The 27405-nt window shown below is 41.8% G+C and overlaps 1 protein-coding gene across 1 annotated transcript in view; it reads left to right on the top strand.

Annotated features, from left to right (window-relative positions):
• The window catches only part of GATB (glutamyl-tRNA amidotransferase subunit B), a 677264-nt gene that overhangs the window by 407535 nt on the left and 242324 nt on the right, over positions 1 to 27405 (top strand). The window contains exon 8 of the mRNA XM_044062037.1: positions 1087 to 1131. Within this exon, the coding sequence (XP_043917972.1) occupies positions 1087 to 1131 (45 nt within the window). The remainder of the gene's footprint in view (positions 1 to 1086; positions 1132 to 27405) is intronic.

Genomic DNA, 27405 nt, shown 5'->3' with positions numbered 1-27405 from the left:
GGTTATGAGTAAACCAGTATTACAGATAAAGTCAGTGGTACGTCTATCAACAATATTTCTTGTACTTTTGATAGAGAGGTTTCAAGTTTTCTTTATTGCAGTAATAGCCCCCTTCCCCAACATCCCCACTTAATCATTTAAACATTTTATCACTTATTCTGAAGAGTGAAACACGTAAAGAACATTTATCTTCAGACCACACCACTGAGCATTCTTTTCCACACACCAGATAGTTATTTTGTCGTAAAGCCTACATTGTCCAGCTTGTTAGCAATAATATCACGTTTATCAAACAGAGACATGATTTTTCAGAAAGTGAGAAATGCGGATGCGGTCAGGCACTTAGTTGTATTACGTCAGTATGCCACCCAAAACATAGTAAATATTTATGAAACCCTGGGTGAAATGCACCCCCAAAAGTCCATACTTTCAGTAGCTGTCATACTACTGGGCTTCTAGCCCTTTCCAGACAACTTATGGTCAGTGCTGGTGGATTGCTGTGTCATAGCCTAACAAGTGCTGCTGCTGCAGAATACATGACTAAAGGTACAATGCTGACTCTTCAGTTATTTTAAGTAATGGTTCAATGTTACTATAAATTTCCACGTAAATGCATGCGAAAAATAGCTTTGCAGGCATTATGTGAACTTTAGTCAGTGCTAAATTTATTTTTAATGTTTTGAGACTAATATTGAGTAAGGGCTCTTGTCTGTAATTCCAGAATTTGAAGACAGGACAGTTGGCAAGTGCAAGCAGAATGCATGATGCATGTGGGGTTGCCATTAACCATGTTTTTTAATCTCTGTAAGCAGCACAGTTAAATCTTCACTTCTATTTATGGGTTCTTTTTGTCATGTCATTGGATTATTTGGATGGTAGCTGTGTTTATGCAGACCTGCTTTAATTACCTAGAAACCATCTTGTGATACTGGCATTAGGGTTTTAAATGAAAATACATTTTAGACCATTTAGTTGGTGATATATTTAACCTGGTGTTTCAGACCTTGGCCTGATAAGCGTTTTGTTTTTTAGGAGATGGTATATCTCTTGACTCAGCATTGTTATTATTTTTTTTTTTTTTTGTAGGCGGACAGTACCTATGAGGGATAAAGAAGGAAAGCAAGACTACAGGTAATTATTTAAAAAGTACACTTTACATAGCAGCACCTTAGAGTGTCATAGTACCCACTCCATCTGCAGTCAGTAGTGAAAGACAGCTAGAAACATGCCAGTTCCATTCACATTACCAATGATACACCTGTATATCGTACACGTCACATACTGATATAACAATGAACACAGTAATGGCACTTTCTTTTCATTGGTTCAGTTATCTGGTTAAGTTTTAAGTTGTATAACACTGTTCATAGGCCTTTAATTTTGGTAATGATCTTAATGATTTGAACATTTATAATCCTATATCCATCCACAACCTCTTTTTCGCATTTTTGCACATGGGGTCGGTGTGTCACTTAAACAGTGATGGTCATCTAGAGCCAAGGTGCCTTCCACACCACACAGTTGCACACAATACTGACACCTATGGCCTGTTTAGAGTGTCCAATCCACCTAGTGCATGTCTTTGTAATGTGGGAGGATACCAGAGCACCGAGAGGAAGCCCACACAAACACAGGGTGGACATTCAGACTCCCAACAGAAGGCTTCCCAGCCAAGAATTGAACCAGAGAACCTCATGCTAACAGGCTATAAAGCTATCTGCTGTGCCACTGTGTGTGTGTGTGTGTGTGTGTGTGTGTGTGTGTGTGTGTGTGTGTGTGTGTATATATATATATATATGTGTGTGTGTGTATATATATATATATATATATATATATATATATATATATATATATATATATATATATATAATTTTTTTATTTATTTATTTTTTTTAACTAGTTCACTTGATACAATATTTACTGAATGTAAAAGAGTGGATATCACCACTGCACCTGCTGTGCGTATCTTGGGGAACTTTTGAGTCACTCATTGAAGTAATTATGTTTCCCTGTTTATAGCCATTATCATATGCTTTCTATCCACAGTTCAGTGTTCATTTTCTGATTGTGAAGAGTGGTCCAAAAAGAAGTATTCACAGTAGAGAACCTTGCAAGACTCCTTTGGTAACCCATCATTGGGACAAACGGGTATCCCCACCCTGACTTGTGCTGCATTACTTGATCATAGTTTTATCCCTTGAATTTTATATGGAACATCAGTTCATGCTTTTGTTTGGCAGTTTGCCCTTATGAATGCATAAACAAGGTCAAGGTAAGCAGTATGCATTAAAACCTTTTCATCAAGTGACGCTGTTATCTGTTCAAGGAATGTCACAAGATTCAGAAGGCAAGACCTCTATTTAACAAACCTACAGTTTTCTGTATCTGATAGAGGTAGGGCTACTTTTTATCATGTTGGATGCTTTCCAGTATGGCTTCCCAATATTACGTAGATTACTAGCTGGAATTATGGGCCTAAAATTGTTTGAGTCTGATATGACCCACCACCCACCCAAATTTGTGAATCAGTACTATCACAGTCTGCCACCTTAAGTCCTGGGAGTGTCCATGAATATAACTGGTACAGGAATTTAGTTTGGTTTTCTTTGATTCTGTGTAGGAAATGACCAAGCATGTTGTCTGAGCCAATAGAAGGTGTTATTAATTTAATTTTGTTTTTATTTTATTTTATTTACAAAGATAGTCTCACTAAGCCAATGGCCAATTTTCAGGGGAGAATTGAGTTGGTATTCATACTGACTAGGGGAAATTTGGCCAGGGCATAAGTAACTTTCCCTACTCTTTTCATAAATGCAATGGGATCTTTTCCATCCTCCTTAGCTATGACCATCTTAGGCAGACTTGTGGCAGAAATACATCTATACTTCTGTTAAGGATGCTTTCTCCTTGCCTTATGTGCCTGTCTAGACTTGCAGAACAGACAAGGAAATGCTGGTGACTTGTGAAGACGTGCTTTTTAAGAGATGTTCTCTGTTTTTTATATGGAAATAAAATGCATAAGGACAGGTGGTGGTTTAATACAAGTCCAAGAAGTTGTCAAAAGAAAGGAGTAAAGGAAAAAATGGAAGAACAGACCGACCAAGCTAAAAAGGAATACTGGTTGGCTAACAGAGAGGCTAAGAAAGCAGTTGTAATAGCAAAGAAGAAGGTTTCAAAGGAACTGTACCAGCTTCTGGAACATGACTTATCACATATCACAAAGAAACTATAGCAGCTTGCAAAGCAACCACAAGAAAGATAAAGAAGATTGCCATCAGACACAATTCATAAGGGATGCTAGCAACAATCTGCTCACCAATAACCATAACATCAAAGGCAGATGGAAGGAGTACTTCCAGCAACTCTTAAATGAAGAATACTCCACAGAAACTATACTGCCCCATACACAGCCTGTGATGAAAGAGGAAGAGGAACCCACCATAGAAAAAATAAGAACAGGACTAAGAAAATTGAAGTTGGGGAAAGCAGCAGACTCCGAGAGTCACATCAGATATAAACAATATGTTGGATGAATTAGGGGAGAAATGGCTTCTGAGACTACTCAGCAGCATGGAGAGAAAGGGGTATCCCAGATGACTGAAGAATAAGCATACTAGTGCCACTATACAAGAATAAGGGGAACATTCACAATTGTACGTTATCCAGTGGTATCAAACTGCTGTTAGTTCAAAGTTCCAGAAACAGTGGTAGAATTAAGGTAGGCTATGTACAAGGACCCAATGACACAGGTACGAGCAACATTTGTACTCACAAAGGGGGTCCCAGTGGGAGTGGGTATGCATCAAAGTTCTGCTCTGAGTCTACTGGGATTCGTACTGGTGATGGACAACATTGGCAAAAGGATGGGTAGGACAGATTAATAAAGCTTCTGTATGCAGACAATGTGGCGTTATAAGCAAACTCTGAACAGGAATTTCAAGAAATGAAAGGAATGCAGAGCTGAAGGCACATGTGATGAAAGTGAGTACAGGCCAGACAGTTGTCATGCCAATAAATTGGGGAAATCAGAGGACTCACTTTGCTGTCAGATTTACAGAGCAGACAATAATGGTAACAGATTTATTGATGGTGTCCACTATCTGCTTTCTGTTCAGTTGGGTGACGTTCTTCTCCTTTCTGGTACCCCCACCCCCACCCACACACACACACACACACACACACACACTTTGCAGTACAGTCTCATGGTAACAAGAAGCACTGTTTTTGATTTGCCTCTTTAGGGTAGATCCCCTTCTTGAGTCAGTCTTGTAGGCAAAGTCACAACAAAAGTTTCTTCGTGCCTTCAAGATACAGATTGCTAATGTGGATTATTACTTGTGTCCATTAAAAGTGGTTACTGGAGTCTGTTGTAAGATTTGTCATGTCTTAAAAAATTTGGCATTTGAAAATTAATGGTTGCATTATTTCACGTCATAGGTCAACTTTTTCCATGGAAGTTGGTAGCAGTAATTCTCTATCTAAAAGATGTGTATTGCCATATTTCAGTTTTAATTCAGATTCAGAGTGTCAGAAGTTGTTTCTCATACGTCAGGCATGGAATCATTTCGGGTTTATAATCCTTAGGTCAGATTTCTGCTTGCGAGAGTAGAAGTCACACACCCCCAAAGAATATCATGTATTGCAGTAGGGAAAATTTATTCTTCTTATGTTGTCAGAATTCAGGGGATACTTTCATTTCAGTGGGCTTGCCTATCAAGTGGCAGGTCCTTTCTCATTCTTGGACATGTGTTGTCGGGTATCTCCATAGTTCAGATGTTGTGTTTCATAAATTTTAGTATTATCTATTGAATTTGTGTAAAACTTCCCAGGACTGCATGAACAAGGTAGTTATGTGAACTCAAACCTAAGCAGGGAACTCCTCTAATAGGTCACTGTGGTTCCGATGAATGTTGGCTTACCATTTCTTTTCCTATCCTTAGACAGAGGATAGGGAGTACCATATTTACTTACTTTGTCCTGTTTAAATACATTGTACACTACATATGATGTCCTGCCTTATCACTGTTGCAGTATTCCTTACTAAAGGAATACCCTTTCCAAGGATAGCCATATGTACAACCAGCATACCAAAGCCTTAGGCCCTTCCAGACTCCATACTTCAGATTTCTCATGCCCAAGATGTAAGGTATATAAGTGATATACCTATACCTAATCCTCAGAACTTCTTTGCCACCAGCCTGCATGTACACTTTTCAATTTGGTCTGTCAAATCATTTGTCGCATTGTTCTAGCTACCAAGCCTTTAGCAGATAAGTACCCCACTGGGGAATTTTCCTGTTTCTTTTTGTTGTTTTACCATTTCACATGTCATCCAGAAAGTGGAATTGTGAGTGTGGGAGGGGATTTCCCATTAAAAAGAGACAAGTGCCTTTTCTGCCTAGGTGTAAACCACAATCCTGCTAGGTGTTTTTTTTGTCAGGGTTTTGTACCAGAGACCCTTCTTAGCCATTTGTCTTCCCTTTCTGCTTAACTTGGGAACCTATGTCTGACGTTACTTGCTGAGAGAACGATGGCTTCTAAATCCACCTGTTCAGATATTCAGCCGCTTGCTAAGAAGAAGTAAGAAAAGATTTGTTTAGAGACTTCTGCTGTCCAGCCTAAACCAGATGTCTCTGGTTGGATGAAGAATCACTGGACCGTCCGGTTCCCCCACCATCTCCCTCTGTGGTGACCCGGTTAGAGGATGAAACGGGGCTGGTTTCGCATTCATCTGCTGAGGTTGAGCATACATCTGCTACAGATGAGAAGGGGGAGCCATGGCCTATTTATTTCTGATGGGCCAAGGGAATTTGCCAGATACTTGTTAGGAAGGATGTTCCTGGTTCCTTCATTGAATTCAGGCAGGGCTGTAAACTACCTAAGCTTGTTGGATTTGAGGCTCCTCTGAAGAAAAAGCAGAAATCCAAGCATGTTGCTCTTTTGGGTGAGGATCCCCATAGAGTGGCAGGATTTCACTCAGTATCTTTTTAAGGCTCTTATGGTTTAGAATCCCCCCCCCCCCAAGGATTATCTGTGCCTCCTGCTGTTCTTTTTCTACCACTCCCACTGAAAGCCTTAGGGGCTCTGACTCTTCTTATGATGTAAAACTGGGTTCTGGGGAAGAGTCCTTCGCATATTTTTCTCGTACTCATTTTCCTCTTGCTCTAGGGCCAAAGGAAGATGATACTCTTTCTATGGATTCTCCTGTTGATGAAATTTATGTAGTTGACACCATTGTAAAAATGCTGGAGTACTTTCAGTGGAAGAATTGTCAAATTTCTGAAGTCCAAAAAAGGTATTATACCATTTTACAAATGGATTATCCTAGGCCTCCTGAGTTTCTCCTGTATTAGAAGCCCTGCTGGGCACTTTTACTTCTGCTTCCCAGCCTCCTGAGTGCCAGCCTTCTGGACCTAAAGTGCCTGAAGCTCAGATGTTTTTATATAAGAATCTGTCCTTTGACCCTACGATCATTTCTGTTTCTTCTGATAGACATTCCAAACTACTTTCTGCTTCCAAACTTCTTCTGTCTGGCAGTGACAGTAGGACTGTGGATAAGTGTGGGGAAAAAGTTTATACCTCAGCCACCTAGGCTTTCAGAGTGCTGATTGTTCTGTCTAAACTTGGTGTTGTTTTGATTGGCATGCCTGTTTCTGAAGCTAAGACTTCTGTTATTTATTTGTTGAGTTATGCTTCTTAGGTGACTCACTATTCTGTCATCTGCAGTTATGATGCTGCTGATGCATCTTGTAGGGCTGTTGCATCAGGCTGTTTTTTATGCAAGTATTCCTGGCTGATGTTACAATCTCTTCCAGATGATGCAAAAGCCAAGCTGTTGGATTTCCATTAGACTCTCAGAATCTGTTTGGTTCTGTGGCTGCAAAGCTCTTTAAAACCTTACATGATAAATGGATGGTTATGCAGGACTTCAAAGAGATTTGTTTCTGTCCCCTATCACTAAGTTTTTAAGAAATTATTCTTCTAAGTCTTCTTTTGTGCATAGGCAACAGAAGCCCTTAAGCGGTAAGAAGTTTTACAGAAGTTTTTTTTTGACAAACCCGCACAAGATTCTATGGATTGAAAGCCCTCTTTTCCTGATAAATCTGCTTCTGTGTGAAATGTATCCCTACCTGCCCCTCAGCCAGATTCCTCTTTCTCTCTGGCTTAAGCTGTCCTACCCAATCTGGCAGCACATTACCCTTGATTCCTGGGTCCTTTCCATAATAGGAACAGGTTACTTCATAGTTTGGACATTCATTTCATCCTTTTCAGGAATTCCACAGTCTTCACTTTACCAACATCTTCATTTTCCTCCAATTCTTCAGGAACTTTTGGCTCAGGTAAATATTCGGGTTCCTATTACATTATCGAAAGATAACGTAATCGAATGATCAAAACTTCGAAATGGCAACATTTCGAAGATTGCATTGTGGGATCGCAGTACAGTGAGGACTGGAATATTTGCCCTTTCCTCACTGTTGTGCGATCTCAGAGTTGGAATATATATGTAGCGGGGGGGGGGCACAGCCCCCCTCAATACAAGCTTCGAAATGCTGCCATTTCGAAGTTTTGATCGTTTGATTACATTATCTTTCGATAACGTAATATGAACCCAAATATTCAGCCTGTTCATTCCTCCCTTCCAGTGATGCACAGAACTTTATTCTAGGATGTTTCTGGTCCCCAAGAAGGAGGACTCTTGGAGGCCCATTCTGGATCTTTCCTTTCTCAACATTTTTCCGAGGATCTCTTCTTTCAAAATTTTTTCTCTCCAGTTCCTGCTCTCCTTGCTTCTCCCTCAGGTCTGTCTTGTCTCACTGGACCTGAAGGATATTTATCTTCTCATTCCTATTCACCCTCCCTTTGGGAAATATTTATGGTTCTCTGTTTTTTCTTCACATTAATTCTGTGCTTTGCATTTTGGTCTTTCTACAGCTCCAATAGTCTTTACCAAATGTCTGGCTCCAATCATAGCTTACTGCAGACTGTATGGTATCCATATTTTCCCTATCTGGATGACCTTATTATCCAAACTTCATTCCAGCAGCAGCTTCTTTAAAATGTCAAGTTTACCTTGCTGCTGCAAAGTATAGGCTTCACCATCAGTCTCAAAATAATCTGTTCTGACTCCTTCACAGGATCAAGTTTTCCTGGTATGCAGGATTCAGAATTTGCCTATGATGGCTTTACTTCTTCCTGCCAAGGTCACCTTCTTGACAGATTTCTTCCAGTCTCTTGTTTCTTTTCAAATGGTGCCTGCAAGACAGTATCTCTGGGCTCCAGAGGACATGGCTTCCACTATTCCTATAGTTCCTTTCACCTGACACCACATGAGGCAGCTTCACTGGTATCTAAAGACAATCTGGTTTCAACAAACAAGTAGGTGCAAAGTCATACTTTCTTTGCAGACTAAGGGGATGTTTCTCTATGCGCATCACTGTATTCCTGTGTTGCCCAAGGTCTTACAAAATCCCTGTTTTCCTGTGTTGCCCAAGGTCTTACAAAAGATTATGTGGGACAAACACAAAATCCTGTTGGTGACTTCCTTTTGGCTCAGACAGCATTGGTTCCCTCTTCTGTTTTATCTGGCCATGGTCTATCATCACAAGTTACCTCAGAGGATTAATCTCTCACATAGGACAAGGGCTCTCTCATTCACCCTCATCAGCTCACCCCATATTTGACTCTCTGGGCGGTGGAGTTTTGATTAATTTTCAACACCAGTTTTCTGAGGATGTGCTTCTGGTTTTGCTGGAGGCCAGAAAAAGAAAAACATTACTAGAAAATCCTGTGTTGCCAAATGGAAAATGTTTTCTCATTGATGTCACAGGCATGAACAGGCCCATATTTCATTGAATAGCCTGCTGTTCTTTCTTATTTGTATGACTTGCTCAGTTCTGGACTGTTAAAGCTCATTTGTCAGCTATTTCTGCTTGTCTGCTCTTGAATCTGCCTCTTTTCTATAGGTTTGAAGTTAAACAATTTTTAAAAGGCATACTTTACATTAGGTGCCCAAGAAAGTCCATTCTACCTGAGACCTTAATTTTGTTTTAGAAAAAAAATATTCAGTCTCCTTGTGAACCTGCAGCTTCCTCTATTTTGCAATTCTGTACTTCTTGGAAGACTGTTTTGTCAGTGGCTCTTCTTTCTGCCAAGAGGGCCTGTGAACTCCAGGCCCTCATTGCAGTTCCCCTTTTTTGTTTTTTCTCTTCACCAGTCCTCCTTTAATGCCCAAGATGGTCAATGAGCTGTCCTTAAATTAGTCCATTCACCATCCTCCTTTCATTTTTTTCCCTTCACCTCAAAATTATGGTGATGGGATTCTACATACTGTAGATCTGCATCGACAGCTCAGATACCACCTCGATAAAACTAAGGATGTTAGAAAATCTGAGCAGCCAAGAAATTGGGTTTGACTCTTTCTAAGCCAATCATCTCGCCTTGGATTTTTAAGGCCATTTCTTTTTGTTATTATTTTCATGATGCGTGGCTTTCTTCGTCTGTTTATGCTCATTCTACCTGGAAGGTTGCCTCTTCTGGTGCTTTTTTCAAAGACCTGGATAATAGACCTAGTTTGGACGCTGCTACTTGGTCTTCTGTACATACTTTTACTAAATACAATAAGTTGCATAATTGGGTTTGGCTCTTTCTAAGTAAACTATCTCTTCTTGGATTTCTAAGGCCATTTTTTTTTGTTATTCTTTTTATGGTAAGTGGCTTTCTTCTCCTGTTCATGCTCATTCTACCAGGGTGGTTGCCTCTTCTGGTGCTTTTTCAGTCGTCTGGATGCAATATCCATTTTGGAAGCTGCTACTTGGTCTACTGTACATACTTCTACTAAATACTACAAGTTGGATGATGTGTCCAGGGCAATAGTTGGTTTTGCCAGGGACATTCTTCTTGGTTTCTTGAAGGGTTCATTGGTTGCTTCCTCCTCCCTTCATTTACAAAAGTTTTTGAACTCTTTAGAAATGACTGCTAAAAGAGTGATAAGGAAAGGTGTAGTACAGTTGTGTAAGAATTTACCATAACATTAGTACCTTTCACCATTACAGTATTCTGTCCCTCCCTCCCCCTTCTTGGTCTCTGTTTTCTTAGCCTTTGGCAGAAGGGTCCTTCTTTCTCCCCTTTCTGGATGTACATTCTCTTTTGTTTTTTTCCTGTCAGTTTGCTCTGTTTCTCCTAGGGCAATTCAGTTTTGAGGATTAGGTGTCCGTATGCCACTTATGCCCTGGATGTAGGACGTACATCTGATGTACGGAGCCTGGAAGGCGCAAGATTTTGGTATGGTGGTGAGACATATGGCTGCCCTCTGTAGGATATCACTGTAGTATGGAGTATTGCAACAGTGAAAAATAGGAAATCTACTGTTACGATAAGTTCTTAGACAACTGTACCTTTTCTTTCTTTATAACAACTATCATTCAATCCAACATTATAAAAATTGCTCAATTTATGCCTTCCCTTAAACCTTACTTCTCCTCCTGAACATTATTCTGCATGCATTGTTTTCACTAATTCTATGTATTTTTATGTAATTTGCTCCTTCCCCTTTCTAAAGATCCCTCTTCCAGTTACTTTAGCTCTTTTACAATATTCAGTACTTCAGACATAGTTGTTTTAGATTCTGATTTTCATTTTCCAGCAATTGCTTTTGTGGCAGATGATGGAATTAAACTTAAGAAGGCCTTGCTGTGTCTAGGCAGATCCTGTGCCCCAGCCAGGGTTGCCAGATTTCTAAACGGACAGGTAGGGACGGAACCAAAAAACGTTCTTCACGCTAAGTGAAGACAAGAAAAAAAAAGGTCTTTCATGCAGAACTGCCTGCTGTAAACAGAAGTAACTCCTCTTTGCGATTTTTGATTGGCTCGTATGCCGGTATACAATTCAGTCAAAAATTGCACAGCAGAGCATCTTCTATTCAATGCAGAACAGCCCACTGTTTCGCATTTAACAGAAGTGTCTTTGCTTTGCGATTTATGATTGACCCCGTATGCTGGTACACAAGCCAATCAAAAATCACAAAGCAGAGGCTGTTTTTGTAAACAGAAGTAACTCCTCTTTGCGATTTTTGATTGGCTCGTATGCCGGTATACAATTCAGTCAAAAATTGCACAGCAGAGCATCTTCTATTCAATGCAGAACAGCCCACTGTTTCGCATTTAACAGAAGTGTCTTTGCTTTGCGATTTATGATTGACCCCGTATGCTGGTACACAAGCCAATCAAAAATCACAAAGCAGAGGCTGTTTTGCTGGGATTTTAACAGACAGTCTGGGACTCGGGATTGGGCTGCTGATCTCGGGACAGTCCTGCTCAAGTTGGGACATCTGGCAACCCTGGTCCCAGCTGAAAAGAATCATTCCTTAGTTTTAGGCATTTATTCTTCCGATACTTCTGACAGAGTACTCGTTAGAATATACAACACAAAAAATTGCAGCAAATAGGTCATGAACCAGTCCTCATAAAAGAACAATAACTAAAAAACAAATGAGGACACTGGAAACACACGAAGAGTAGTTTATTTTAGAGGGCAAGTTTAAAACTTTCACCAACAAGGCTTCCTCAGGCGAACATAAGCATAATAAAAAGTCACAGCATTTAAATAGTTAATTAAAACCACATGAGTTCAATCTACACCCTCTGATTCAAAACTTTAAGTAACGGTTTTAATGTAAAAGCATCATTTAGTCCTGGTGGTAGGTGAGCTTTCATTCTTAAAATCCACTACATGTTTTCATTGTGTTATTAACTTAAATGTCCCCTCCACATAAAGGCATGTACACAACCTTAAGAATCATAAATTTAAAACAATGGCGTTCCCCTTTCTCTAAAATATGTTTGCTAAGTGCATTAGTGGTTAGTTTACATTTTATGTCACTTATATGACCAGCTATACATTCTTTAAACGTCTTGTTGGTCATCCCCACATAATATCCTTCACGTGACTCACCCTTAGCTAAATATATTACATTGCTTGTGTTACAATTTCCATTAAACATCAACGACAAAATAATGATGTCCGACCATTTTACAGTAATGGCTATGAGTTAGATCCTAGAACACGTACCAACATACATAATGTTAGATGTATGCTAATGTTTAATAAAAATACTGAGATAGTCAAGCATGTAATTAAACAACATTGGCTGATTTTACAAGATGTACCAGAATTGAAAGAAATAGCTGATGAGTCACCTAGATTTGGCTATAAGCGAAACTGCACACTTAAGCACAGATTGTTACAAAGAACAACCAAAACATTTTTTATGGCCTCAAATAGCAAACATGGTACATTTAGATGCAATGGTTGTGTTTACCGTAACATTTATGTAAACAAGTCCATAAAGCATTCTGTTACAGGCAAAGAGTTGGTCTTATATGCATATGGAAATTCTAATACAAGCAATGTAATTTATTTAGCTAAGTGTGCGTCATGTGAAGGATATTTTGTGGAGATAGGTTCATTGGTAGGTATTAGGCTATCTGCCCGAAGGCATTTATAAGCCTAGCTAGAGTGTGTTGGCTTTCGCCACCCCCTTAGATTAGTTCCCTGTGCCTCTGTCCCAGAAGAGCCACTGAAGTGATCCCCGGGGTAAACTTTCTGTTTCTGACCAACAGGAAGTTTAAAGAACGTATAGCTGGTCATATAAGTGACATAAAACATAAACTAACCACTAACGCACTTAGCAAACATATTTTAGAGGAAGGGGAACACCATTGTTTTAAACTTATGATTCTTAAGGTTGTGTACATGTTACGTGGAGGGGACATTAAGTTAATAACTGTGAATGAAGAAATGAAGTGGATTTTAAGAATGAAAGCTCTCCTACCACCAGGACTAAATTATGCTTTTACTTTAAAACCGTTACTTAAAGTTTTGAATCAGAGGGTGTAGATTGAAGTCATGTGGTTTTAATTAACTATTTAAATGCTGTGACTTTTTATTATGTTTATGTTCGCCTGAGGAAGCCTTGTTGGTGAAAGTTTTAAACTTGCACTGTAAAATAAACAACTTTTCGTGTATTTCCAGTGCCCGCATTTGTTTTTTCGGAATTTTTAAAATATGCCAGCTCATTACACTTCCAAAATACATATTTCCAGTTACCTCTTTCTTTCCCATCACACTTCCAACATTTGCAATCCACTTGACGAAAAACATTTTGAATTCTGCTTAGGTTATAACAATACCTACAGTGGATTTAAAATGTTTACACACCCTGTTAAAATGCAAGGTTTTGTGATATAATAAAATGAGACCACAATAAATCATTTCAAAACTTTTCCCACCTTTAATGTGACCTATAACCTGTACAATTCAATTGAAAAACAAACAAATCTGTTAGGGGAAAAAATAAAAAAACATACAATACATTGGTTGCATAAGTGTGCAAACCCTTAAACTAATACTTTGCTGAAGGACCTTTTTATTTAATTACAGCATTCAATCTTCTTGGGTAGGATTCTATCAGCATGGCACATCTTGACTTGGCAATATTTGCCCACTGTTCCTTGCAAAAGTGCTCCAAATCTGTCAGATTATGAGGGCCTCTCTTGTGCACAGCTCTCTTCAGGTCACCCCACAGATTTTCTATTGGATTGAGGTCTGGGCTCTGGCTGGGTGATTTCAAAACTTTAATTTTCTTCTGGTGAAGCCATTCTTTTGTTGATTTTTAATGTATGCTTGGGGTCATTGTCATGTTGAAAGGTGAAATTCCTCTTCATCTTTCTATCAGGTGCCTGAAGGTTTTGGGCCAAACGTGACTGGTATTTGGAACTGTTCATAATTCCCCCCACCTTGACTAAAGCCCCAGTACCAGCTGAAGAAAATCAACTCCAAAGCATGTTACTGCCACCACCATGCTTCACCGTGGCAATGGTGTTCTTTTGGTGATGTGAAGTGTTGTTTTTGTGCCAAATGTACCTTTTGGAATTGCGGCCAAAAAGTTTAACCATGGTCTCATCAGACCATAACATATTTTCCCACATGCTTTTGGGAGACTTGATGTATTGTTTTGCAAATTTTAGCCATGCCTGGATGTTTTTTCTGTGTAAGAAAAGGCTTCTATCTTGCAACCCTACCCCATAGTCCAGACATATGGAGAATACGGGAGATTTTTGCCACATGTAGTACACAACCAGTACGTGCCAGAAATTCCTGCAGCTCCTTCAGTAGTGTTGTAGGTCTCTTGGCAGCCTCCCTGACCAGTTTTTGTCTTGTCTTTACACCAATTTTGGCAGGACGTCCAGTTCTTTGCAACGTCAGTGTTGTCCCATATTTTTTCACTTTTTGATGACTTGTCGACACTGTATTCCATGGTATATTCAATGCTGTGGAAATTTTTTTGTATCCTTATTCTGACTGATACCTTTCAACAATGAGATTCCTTTGATGCTTTGTAAGCTCTCTGCAATCCATGGCTTTTGCAGTAGCAGGCAACTGAGTAAATGTCAGGAAAATCCTACTAGTTCAGCTGAACTTTATTTGGGGTTAATCAGATTCTCTTTAATTGATGGCAGGTGTGTACCCAAGAATACTGAATGCTGTAATTAAATCAGAAGGTGCTTCAACAAAGTATTAGTTTGTGTGCACACGCAACAAAGTATTGGTTTAAGGATGTGCACACTTATGCAACCAGCGTATTGTACATTTTTTATTTTCTATATTTTTTTCCCTAACAGATTTGCTTGTTTTTCAATTGAATTGTACAGGTTATACGTCACATTAAAGGTGGGAAATGTCTTGAAATGGTTTATTGTGGTCTCATTTTTTATATCACAAAAACCTGCATTTTAGTAGGGGTGTGTAAACTTTTTATATCCACTGTATGGAAATTCTTCTAAGCAAAATCTTAAAACTTTGAATTTAGTTACATACCTGAGAGCTATACATATGTACTCCCGTTGTTCTCTTGTAAATTGCTTTTGCAGTCTCTCTTCCCAGTCTTTTCTAACCTCCTCTGATTGATTGTTATAGTTACCGTGCAATATTTTATATGCAGTATCATGCAGTAAAAGGTCATTTTATTGCACATCCCAATCAGCCTACCGCATGTAAAGTGAGCATATCCCAATAGAAAGAAGTCTAATCACTTAACTCTTGTTGAGCAGATGGACTTTCTATTAGGATATGCTACCTTCAGATATTTTAAGAGTGACAAAGCAAAATATGAGACAAAATAAATCAGGACATTCTGCTAAACTCTGGAAGTTAAAAGGGAAAGTTCTGGTAATACGAATGATCTCAATCTTTTTAACCTTACCTCTCAACTGTCCAAACTTTAGTAGAATGTCCCCTGTTATCATGTTTGCCCAGTCCCTCAAGCTATCAATAATGCTAATATTTAAGAAAATTAATTTAAAAAAAGAGAGACACAGAGGCAAACCAATATCAGTATGCTCTCTTTTACAACAGCTTTCTTGCACTGTACTTGTGTCATGCAAGCATGTGGCCTTATGTACCATGCATGCTCAATACATCAGTGAAGCATTAAGAATGTGGAAGAACAGTAAAGTACTGTTATACAAAGGCATTAATCAAGAACGGTAAGCAATTTCTTTCTTAAATAATGTAACTGTATAATAGCAATAACTCACTCTTGGATGTGGATATCACAGGATTTACCCATGGTTGCATCTGTTTGATCATTCAGACTTCGTCTATGGGATCAAACCAAGCCAACCAACCAAGTCGAAAGCCGACTTCACACTTCTAAAGACTAGTGTGGTCTCCTTTAAGGCCCCTGAACCGGCGGTAAACATTACTCAAACCGCTGAATCACTTACAAATGCCTTCTACCAGCACCTGCAGGGCTGCATGGATCAGGCAATCCCAAGCAAAACAAAGACTCTTTGTACCAAAGGCAAGCGTCCAGTCTGGTGGACCCCAGCCATAAACAAACTCTACAACAAAAGGAGAAAGCTACTACAAGATAGAGCAAAATCCTTAAAAGGTAAGACACCGCTGATCACTATAAGTAAAAAGCTAAGAGCTCTCATAAAATCATCCAAAGCTAATTTTGAGAAAAAAATAGCTAAGGACTCTAAAGACAACCATAAGGCATTCTTCAGCTATGTCAGAAACCTAGGAGGAAACTCCCAGATATGCTCAGAATTAGTTCAAAATGATGTGAAGATTACTGATCCTACAGACATTGCCAACATACTGGCTGACAGGTTCAGTGCAAACTTCTCCCCCCCCCTAAAGGAGAGATATCTATACCAAATGATTGTAGCCCCCCAAACATCTCTAACACCCAGGTGAGAACTGCTCTCTCCAAGGCAAAGAACACAGCATCCATGGGACCTGATGGTGTCCCCGGCTGTGTGCTCCATGAACTCAACGAGGAATTAAACCCACAGTTAGGACAGCTGTTTAATCTTAGTCTCACCTCCGGATATGTACCTAGGGAGTGGCGCACAGCGACTGTGGTCCCACTCCACAAAGGCGGTGCCTCCACCGACCCTGGAAATTACTGTCCCATTAGCTTCTCAAGCCTTATCTGCAAAGCCATGGAGAGGATCATAATGGATCTCATAAATAAAGACATAGGGAATTTGCAGACTTTGGATCCAACCCAGTTTGGCTTTGTCAAAGGCAGATCATGCCTCTTAAACTTGGTTGACTTTTTCGAAACAGTCACCAAGGCCATTGACGAAGGAAAGGCAGTCCATACAGCCTACCTAGACCTGGCGAAGGCTTTCGATACAATACCCCACTCGGGCATCATTGATAAACTCATCAACTTAAATGTAAACCCATACATTACAAGATGGATTGCAAACTGGCTGAGTGACAGAACCCACAGGGTCAGAGTTGCTGGCGCCATGTCAGACTCAAAGCCTGTCACAAGTGGTGTACCACAGGGCTGAGTCCTGGGCCCACTCTTGTTTGGCATCTACTTTTCTGAAGTACAAGCAAACATAGGAGGGTTATGGCTGACAAAGTTTGCAGATGACTGCAAACTGGGCGCCATAGTTGAAAACACATCCGACACAGATATCCTTCAGAAGGGTCTCACAGAAACGGATAACTGGTGCCAGAGCCATGGCCTAAAGTTAAATGCCAAGAAATGCATAGTCATACCCTTCGGAAAAATAAGGTCACCTAGCTACCATATAGGAGGCAATCCCTGATCACAGAAGAAGTTATCAGGGACCTGGGAACCCAGGTGGACAGTAGCCTTTCATTCGACACCCATATTGCTAAAGTAGTTAGGAAGACCTTCTACATTGCCCACCTTATCATGAAGGGATTCACATCTAGATCAAGGGAAGTCATAGTCTCCCTATACTCATCACTCATCAGACCAATGATCGAGTACAATGCCCCATTCGGAATGTATCTGACCGACACTTGCAGCAGCTGGAGAGGCCACAAAAGTTCCTCACCAAAAGGATAAAGGGTCTCAAAAATCTGTCTTATGCTGCCCGACTGAAAGAACTCCAGTTATACTCAGTTGCTTACCGCTTGCTCAGAGGTGACCTATGCCTGACATACAAGGCCATGTCAAACCCAGATTTGATGAACATGCTTCATCTCAAAAATCTAGATCCTCAGAGCCACAAGGCGGAAACTTAAACCTCGACACGGTTATTAATAGGACGTGCTGGAGGGATAGATTCATCACCCAAAGACTCCCTATGCTGTGGAACAAAATCCCGGTCTTTGTGAGGCAGAGCACCTCACTGGCCTTGTTCAAGAGGAATCTTGACCAATGGATGGGGGATCGCAGATACACCCCAGGGGTTACCTCAGTGTCACTGCTAGACAGAGGCACAGCAAAATAAAGGGCATAGTTTCTCCAAACTAAAGGGGTGGCGTAAGCCACAAAACTATGGGCTAGGCTTATAAATGCCCTCGGGCAGATAGCCTAGTATGAACCCATGAACCTATGAACCTAAACCTCACCAACCGTGTGTAAATCCTTTGATACCAATACCCAGTCATGGGTTATTGCTAAACTAATTATCCCTTTTAACAACAGCTTCTATTCTAGATTCAACTAAAAGCTTTACCAGAACAGATCTTTCATTTGGGACTCCCAGGTCCCTTTTTTCTTTGCCTATACTCTATCAATCCCTGCTGGGGAAGGCAGTCAGTAACCTGCAGTCCAAACTTCTTGGCCTCATCCCAGTCTATTACCTACCCCTCTCTAGTTGTTTGCCACCAATGTTTTATTTCCTTTACCAGTTTTGTCAGTAAATTCCATCCATCTCTTGCCTATTTTGTGTACTTCTACTTGCAGACATCCCTTCTGGCAAAATCTCCTTTCTCCATTCCAATGCTTAGAATACTTTCTGCATCTTTAACAACAAACCTACAGAATACGGTATTCATATTCTCTGAAATCCCATGTCTTTCCTGATTTTTTGACCTCCCCACCTGTTCATCATCATCCTATTCCACTTTGAGTTATAACCTTCTGCTTGTGTTATATGTATGAGCCTTAAATGCATCCGTATCATGCTGTTATCCTTCATGAGATTTGAACTGTGTTTTAGAAATGTTGACTAAAGCTCCTTTTCAGTCGGATATTTTGACTATGTTGAAGTCAAAGGCTGTTAGTCTTTTGGAATTTACCTTAGCGAAATGGTTTTAGAACAGCAAGAATTGAAATTTTTGACACTGTATATTAAATATATATATTTATTCCTTAGTTACAGTTATGTCAGACATTGCAGTAAATCAGAAGAGCCAGACATTTTATCCTCATCTGTAGAATCAAGAGAAAATGTGTTGCACTATAGGGTGCCTAGGAGATGTTTTCAGATGTATTTCTGCATATCAGTGGACATTAGGAATTCAAATCAACTTCTCAATTTGCTCCAAGTAAGGATACAGATTATTTGCACATTTACAAGTCTGTTTTGGTTTGGCTATATTTAAGTGGATATGCCATATTTAGGGGCATTTTAAGCATGTTGTAGTGAAATGCAGTTGTGTCATAGTCTTCTTTAAAGGGGAAGGTTTAAGCAGAGGAGATTTCTGAATCAACCACATGGTCTTCCACTTGCATAAAATCTTTCCATCCAAACCTATAGTTTAGAATTTAAGACAGCTTTGGTTTGATTTTCAGACTCTAATGGCTAGTGGCTTCCTCCAGTAGTATAAATGTATAGCTTCGTAGTCTACTCACTCTTATGGTGTGGATTCTTGTAGAAACAGAGATGTAAGAAACAGTGTAGTACTATTTTTGAGGACACTCAGTTTAACAATAGATGTTTGACTTCAACTCTCGTGGAGGAATTCCCTCCATCTGGAACTGTTAATTATCTGGAGACCTTGATCTTCACATCCTCTCAGTTACCATCTTCCTTCACAGTGCAGAGCCTGTGTGCAATAAATCCAGTCCTGGCCATGATATTGCAGGGGTTCTGCACAACTTCAGAAAGTTTGCACTGAGAACTTTGTCATTGTGCAACAGCCTGTGGTCAGTATTTTCAGTCCTTACCTCGATATTGCAGGAGCTCTGCCACAAGGCCCAACTCCAGAAAGTTTGCATTGACAACCTTGTTATTCAATAGCCTGTGGCCAGTACATCTAGTCCTGTCCCTAAAATTGCAGAAACTTTCCCACAAGGCCCAAGTCCTGAAAGTTTGCACTGAGAACTTTGTCATTATGCAATATAAGCAATTTTAACATGAAGAGCCTTGCTGTTAAGTTTAACTAGTCAAATGGTGACTGCCCTATGCTGGAAATTCACTGTGATATTCCCCCCATAGCAGTAGTCTTTGAACTCTTAAGTAACATTAAATCTGATATTGTTAATCCTCATTCATTCCTTATATGTGAGTATCGGTTCTGACCTCGGAACTGAGCCGGCCATCTTCCAAGCTCGCGTCAGCTACAAACTCTCGAGCTAAAAACTCTTACCCAGAATTCCCCTCTCCCTGTTACCCCAGATTCCGTTTGCCGCATCGCCATTCGGTCGTGTCAAGCTACTTCTCTTGAGCTAAGTACAATATTTTTCTTCATACTAAATTGTAAAACAGCCTTTTCTCACAGAAAAGTTATTAGTTTTTCTCTTACCTTATCGTATTTAGCGACTATCTTTTCTTGAATCCTTTCAATTTCTTTCCTCCTCTTTACCACGAGGTAATTTCTTTTTTACCATTGTTGGTAAACCACCTTTCCTTCTTACCTTCGGGTAATTCTTGTACCATTGCTGGTATCTTTTTGTGGGTTTACTTCTTTCTAACATGGCAGATAAAAAAGGTAGTCCAGGATTTCAAAGATGTTTAGATTGTGGCCATAAATTACCTAGTTCAGATGCACATTCCCTGTGTGTCTATTGCTTGGGTGTGCCTCATTTAACAGTTGACCTGCCCTGTGGGATTTGTAAGAATTTCTCTAACAGGACGTTGATTGAGAAAACAAATGAATTAATATTGAAGGGGCTACTTAAATCTCCTTTTTCAGAGGCTATTTCTGGGTCGGAGGCTTCAACCCCTCCAAGATCCCATAAGAAAAAGAGTGATGAACATATAAAGGCCAAGTCTCTTCCTTCATCCCCTGCTGGGGACTCCCAGGAACTGAGACCCAAGAAAGCTAAGCTTTCCAGTTCGGATTTGACTTCTTTGGCTCCAGTACTTTCGGTACCTAGACCTTTGGCACCGAGGCCATTGGTGCCATCTGTGACTTTGGCACCGATAAGCGTGCCCTTTACCATATCTGTACCAAGGGGCTTCTTGGTTCAGACTTCTTTACCGGGACCAACTGTCCAGTCGATGCAGACCGTTATGACGTCGATGGATTTTCGACACCCATTGCCTTTTCGGCTCCGACAACTTACCCAACACCGACTACCCTCTCAGCACCGACCATTCAGTTATCGGCACCGATTTTTTCAGTTCCAGCCTTAGTGCTAACAACCACTTCTGTACCGACCTTATCCTCTGTGCAGACCATAACTTCGGCACCGATGATTTCCTCGGTGCAGACACCTGTAGTTCAGTCCTTTACAGCCCAGTTTTTGGTGCAGACCTCTGAGGTGGGCACCGAGCTTGCTCCGTCTTTGGATAGACCTGACTCTCTCTCAGCCGTGTCCGTGAAATCCACTAGAAGCCACTCTGAACACGACATGTTGCGTCTTGTGGATCAAGTGCTTTTGGCCAGAGGTACCCCCCCCCCCCCGGACCTATCCTTCCTCGGAAGGTGATCACGGAGGTGATCATCCTTTACCAAAGACCCCTACTTATTCTCCTCCTTCATTGCCTTTGAAGCCCCTTGATATAGCACAGTCTTCCCCCTCTACGGTTCCCTTTATGGACCTCACTAAGGAACCACAATTGCCTTTGTGGCAGGAGAGTTCTGCTATGACCCAGGATGTCAGCTGTGGCATGCGTAATTTGGTGTTTCACAGCCATCCAGGGATTCTGAGTCAGCAAGCTGAGCCACTTAGGGGAGGGGTGACCCCTGTCCTGGGCATTCACCTCTCTTCAGGTGGACCGGTCTTCCAGCTAATGGAGAAGGCTCTGGCATCGGTTGGCGATCCTGTGATATCACTCTTCCCATCCTCCACTGAACCGCAGTGTACACAAGTCGCTCCTTGCGGACTTCGGGCGCAAGGGCCACAGGATATACTCCCACAGGAGACCCCTTTTGTGCTGTCTTCCCCAGCTTCTCCCTCTGGGGAATTTCATCAAAAGAGCTTGTGCAAGTGGAAGCACATGGACGCCACAGAGGAGTCCCTTACTGAAGACACAGACTTTGATGATGGGGAAGGGTCCCCCTCGCTCACTGTCTGAGGTATCCTTTGGTGTTATTCTTGAAATTCTTAAACAGAGAGGTGATTGGCAGCCCTTGAACCCGACCTCTGAAGAGTCTGTGTTCCTGCAGTCCTTTCACACCCGGCCCCCTACTTCCTGGGTTACTCCACCTGCCGACAAACTAGTCCAGCTCATCGTGCAGAGTGCATGGAAAGCTCCTGACACCGTTGAGGCCATTCCCTGGAGGCCAGATAAAGTTTTGTCCCCTCCTGCTACTGATCCCAGTTGGTTCAAAGGTCTTCCTGTAGAGGCTTTGGTGGTGGCGGCCGCAACTAAAAAGGACCTGGCAGAAGAAGAAAGCCAGACTGTCCATCCACCCAACAAAGAGTCCCAAGCTCTGGACAGAATAGGGAAGCGTACTTTTGCATCAGCGACCTTTGCAATCAGATATGTCACACTTTACCAGGCTTCAAAGAGATTTAATTTCTGTGCTGTCTGAAACTTTGGCTGGAGCTGTGTCTGATGAGGTCCGTGAAAAAGTGACCTCTCAGCTAGCCACCATTGAATCTATGAATAACTCCTCCATGCGCCTGATATCTCACGCATCAGAAGGAGCAGTTAGAGTGGAGAGTTCAGGCATTGTTCTGAGATGACATGCCTGGATGCGCTTGTGTAATTTCACGGAACCCTTCAAGGCTTCCTTTCTCAACGCTTCCATCAAAGCTTCTTTATTGTTTGGACCGAAGGTTAAAAGCACATTGGCCAGATGTGAACAAGGCGGTAAGACCCTTTCTGCCATGGGTGTCCGTTATTCTTCCCCTCAACAGGCTTTCTCCAGAAACCAGAAGAGTGGGAAGATAGGGTACAAAAAGTCTCAGGGTCCTTTCCGTGACACACAGGCCGAGTTCTCCCCTAGAGGCAGAGGGGGAAACTCACAGGAAAGACACCATTTTTGGGGCAGGAGAGGGGTCCGCATAACCAGGGTTCCAGGGACTCTTTCCCTGCCCAATCCTACCAGCGCTCCTGAAGAGGGGCCCAACTGCTTTCTTCTGGAAGTGGTTGGGGGTCGTTTCTTTTTGTACACGTCTGCCTGGCTAACCATCACTACCGATTCTTGGGTACAAAGGATAATAACCAGAGGTTATCACATTCCCTTCGACCTTTGTCCCGCTCCCCTAACAAACTTACCCAATGTTCCACCCAGTCAAAGGGAAGAAGCAGCTTTAGAGATTTCAAAACTGCTAAGAAAAAGAGTCATCCAAATAGTCCCTCCAGACCAGATAGGATCCGGATTATACTCAAGACTATTTTTGGTGCCAAAGAAAACTGGGGACTGGAGACCAGTTTTGGATCTCAGTGTTTTGAACAAGTTTGTAAAAGTACAAAAATTCCGGATGGTCACAATACAGTCTATCCTTACGCTTTTGGAAAAAGACGATTGGATGTGCTCGATAGATCTTCAAGATGCGTACTACCACATAAAAGTGGACAGACCATCAAGAAGATTCCTTCGCTTCCGTGCGGGAGCCAGTCACTACCAGTTCAGAGTACTGCCCTTCGGACTCTCTACAGCCCCCAGAGTGTTCACATAGTGCATGGCAGTCATCACAGCTCACTTGCGACTACAAGGATTCCAGGTGATGTCATTCGTGTTTCACTGTTGCAATCATTACATTTGGGTTATCCTGCTGGCAGGTTGCCCTCAGTCGGCCTGAATTCCAAAGTCTTGGGTCCTGCATCGGTTGCTGTCGCCTCTTCCCTGACGTCAGGTCATCAGGGGTATAAAAGATGCAGCTGACGCCATTTTATTTAGTCTTTCTTGCCGCGCGATGCCCGAAGCAGAAGCAGTTCACAAGTGCCGGTCGGCCGACTCCTGAGACTTTCATGTTCGAGTTTCAGATCCGAAGTCTTCATTAAAAGCTAAGTACCCTGTTGGGGAAACTTTTTTCTTGCTCCGGACCGATGTCATGAAAAGTTAATAATTGTATTTCTTGTGGGAAGCAAATACCTCATAAGGACTTTCATTCTTACTGTATTCCTTGCCTAGGCCCTGACCACGACGTTGCTAGTTGCCGGTTTTGTGCTATATTTAACCAACTACCTATTAAGCTATTTTGGGCGAAGATTTAATTATACAATGTCGTCGGATAGCCATCCGACTACCAGAGTTCACAAAAAACACAAAGAAGAAGAAAAAGACAGGCAACCGAGGTCCAAAACTGACGACAAAGCTTCTCCTAAGCAAGTCGCTGGTTCTCAGTGAGGCACTTTCGCAGCCCCTGACGCCCGCCAGTTTAGAGTCACAGGCCGCTACCGACTCCCACAGTCGGCCAGGCCGCAGGAAACTCAAGGTATTGGCGCCTCGGAGATTATTCCCTCAGATGGGTCCGGAGCCGCTGAGCAGGCATCGGCTTCTGAGGGTATATTCAGACCTAAACAATTATATATTAAACCGACTTCAAAGACTAAAACACCTTTAAAGGCAAAGAAACAAGTTCACCAGTCACAAGGACAGGTCTCCATGCCCAAAAAACAGATGCTCAAAATGGCTGAAGACTTAATTACCTTGATCAGGGGTTCCCATCCCCCTCCTGATAAGAGGCCTAGGCAAGAGACAGACTATGAATCTTCAGATCAGGTTTCCATTTCTTCTGATTCCTCTTCTGATCACAAATGTTCTCTTCCCCCCATGAGGATTCTGATGCTGAAGAATCAATTCCTTCAGCTTCTCCTCCTGAGGACTACTGTTTTGGGGAAACCTTGCATACCATGAGGGAGCACTTCCACTGGGAGAGCCAAGATTTTTCAGAATCTAAGAAAAGGCTCAGAGACTTCCTTTTACTACCTCAACACAGGCCTCTAGCTATTCCACCTGTGTTGGACATTGTAGATGATGTGTTCTCGGAGTCTAGTCTGACCCCTGACTCTTTACCTCCAGCTCCTGTTAAGCCAGACAGATACTACAGGGTCCCTGACTCTCATAAATTCCTTTTCAAAAATCCTACTGCAGACCCAGAAACTATTTCTCAGGGTCCAAAAGGGGTCAAGGCTTCTACTGCAAAAAATCCTACCCCCTCTGACAGGGATTCTAGGGCTCTGGATAGATGGGGAAAAAAGATTTACACATCTGCTACTTTGGCTATAAGGGCCTTAAATTGCCAGTTTCATATGTTCAAATATCAGCAATATATCATGACACTGCTTAAACAGAAAATGATAGCAAATTCTGAATGTGCAGAAAACAAAGAAATGCAGGATTTATTGCATGCAGCTGAACAAGTTGGAAAGCATACTTTGCAATGTGGGTTTGATTCCCTGGAGGCCTCCTGCTGGGCCGCTGTTACGGGTTCTGTCATTAGGAGGCATGCTTGGTTAAAGGAACAAAATCTGCCTGACCATGTTAAAGCAAAATTATTAGATGCTCCTTTACAACATGATACCTTGTTTGGTGTTAAGGCAGAAGAGGTGTTAAAGAAAATGGAGGAAAAAGGTAAATCTATGCCAACGGTCAAGGATTTCTTACAGGTACAGCCACCTAGATTTAGCAGACACTGGCCTACAAAGAATTGGTACTTTCCAGTCTCAGACAGACCTCAAAGGGGCAGACCAGACACCCTAGAGGCAGATCACAGCCGCAAGGATCCTACAGGTCTAAGCAGTGGAGTGCTTCTACCTCCAAAGGTGGAGAGGACATATCACAATCATACAGGAAACAGTCCCAATGACTTCCCCCTGCCTCCGCCAAGCACTTATCTTCTGGCAGCACCCTTAGGGGGAAAACTAGCACTTTTTTCTCAAAATTGGCACATTATAACACAGGACAAATGGGTTCTAGACATAGTGTCACAAGGCTACAAGTTTCATTCCCATACCCTGCCAAGGGCAAATGGTTGGCCAGACCTGCCAAAAAATCAATGGGCAGAGGCTCAAAAACAAGTCACATCTCTCATGGACATGAGGGCTATTCAACAAGTACCATGGCAAGAGCAGGGACAAGGATTTTACTCAAGACTGTTCCTGGTACCCAGAAAGGACAAAGCATGGAGACCAATACTGGACCTATCTATTCTAAACACTTTCCTGAATATACCAAAATTCAAGATGTTGACCTTACAGCAGCTTCTGCCCATGCTGGGCAGCAAGGCTTGGCTCGTGACTTTAGACCTAAAAGAGGCGTACCTGCATGTCCCAATCAGACAATCATGCAGAAGATACCTAAGATTCAAAGCTGGCTCAAAGCATTACCAATTCTCTGCACTGCCCTTTGGCTTATCTACTGCGCCCAGGGTCTTCACAAAGTGCCTGGCACCAGTAATTGCTTACTGCAGACAAATATATCCTTACTTGGATGACTGCCTCATACAAGCAGAGAACAAGGACATTCTACTACAGCATCTGACTTTTGTGATAAGACTTTTAACATGCCTAGGGTACACAGTCAACAAAAAGAAATCAAAACTAGTACCCTTTCAAGAGATAATATTCCTGGCTGCAAGCTTAAATACAACTGCCCAGATGACTTATCTCACTCCAGACAAACAAAGGCAACTGACTACCTATTTCAAGGAAATGACAACAAAGGCCCAGTTATCTGCAAGAAAAATTCTGCAGGCTTTGGGCTTCATGGCATCCGGCATCTTACTAATTCCATATGCAAGACTGCATATGAGGAAAATTCAATGGTACCTAAAAAGTGTCTGGACACAACATTGCCACAGCCTGGAAACAATGAATACTCTAATTCCCTGCCTGCAACAGGAATTTCGATGGTGGGCAAAGGCTTGTCACCAAAACAAGGGACAGCCATTCTCATTACCCCCAGCCAGGCAGAGCCTAACGACGGATGCATCACATTATGCCTGGGGGGCACACATGGCAGGAAGAGGCATTCAGGGCACCTGGTCCACAAACCAAAAGCATCTACATATCAATCAAAAAGAGATGCTAGCTGTTCAAAATGCCCTGACAGCCTTCAAGGACCTACTTCATCTGGGACAAGTACTGATAAAGACAGACAACACCACGGTCATGTGGTACATAAACAAGCAGGGGGGCACTCATTCTTACCCCCTGTGCAGACTAGCCATGGCTTTATGGGACACAGCATTGACTTACCAAGTTCATCTGCAGGCACAATTCCTGCCAGGAAAGGAAAATACTCTGGCAGACGAACTAAGCAGAAACCTCATGGATCCCCATGAGTGGCACCTGGATCCACAAGTCTTCAGCATGATAACAATGAAATGGGGACGCCCGGACATAGATCTATTTGTCTCTCCTCAAAACAATCAACTAAAAAGATTCTGCACAAGGACTTATCACAGACAAGCTTGGAAAGTGGACGCCTTATCTTTCAACTGGACAAATCTATCAGTATATACCTTTCCTCCACTGCCTCTCCTCCCCAAGGTACTCTTAAAGGTCAGGCAGGAGAAACCAAAAATGATTCTGATTGCCCCAGACTGGCCACGCCAGTACTGGTATCCGATCTTAAGGAACTTGTCCCAATTCCCAGCCTGGACCTGACCTTAGATACCTCATCTACTGTCCCAGCAAAACAATCAGATTCTGCACAGCCAACTCAGGACCCTAAACCTGGCAGCATGGTGGATAATGTAGCCATACAAACCACACCTCTCAGTAAAGCTGTGATGGATGTCATTTTAGAAGCCAGAAGGCCTAGTACTAGAAAATC

The sequence above is a fragment of the Protopterus annectens genome, chromosome 2.part1 (assembly GCF_019279795.1).
Source record: "Protopterus annectens isolate FY-2018-M chromosome 2.part1, PAN1.0, whole genome shotgun sequence".
Classification (NCBI taxonomy): domain Eukaryota; kingdom Metazoa; phylum Chordata; order Ceratodontiformes; family Protopteridae; genus Protopterus; species Protopterus annectens.
This window is presented reverse-complemented; position numbering and strand designations above follow the sequence as displayed.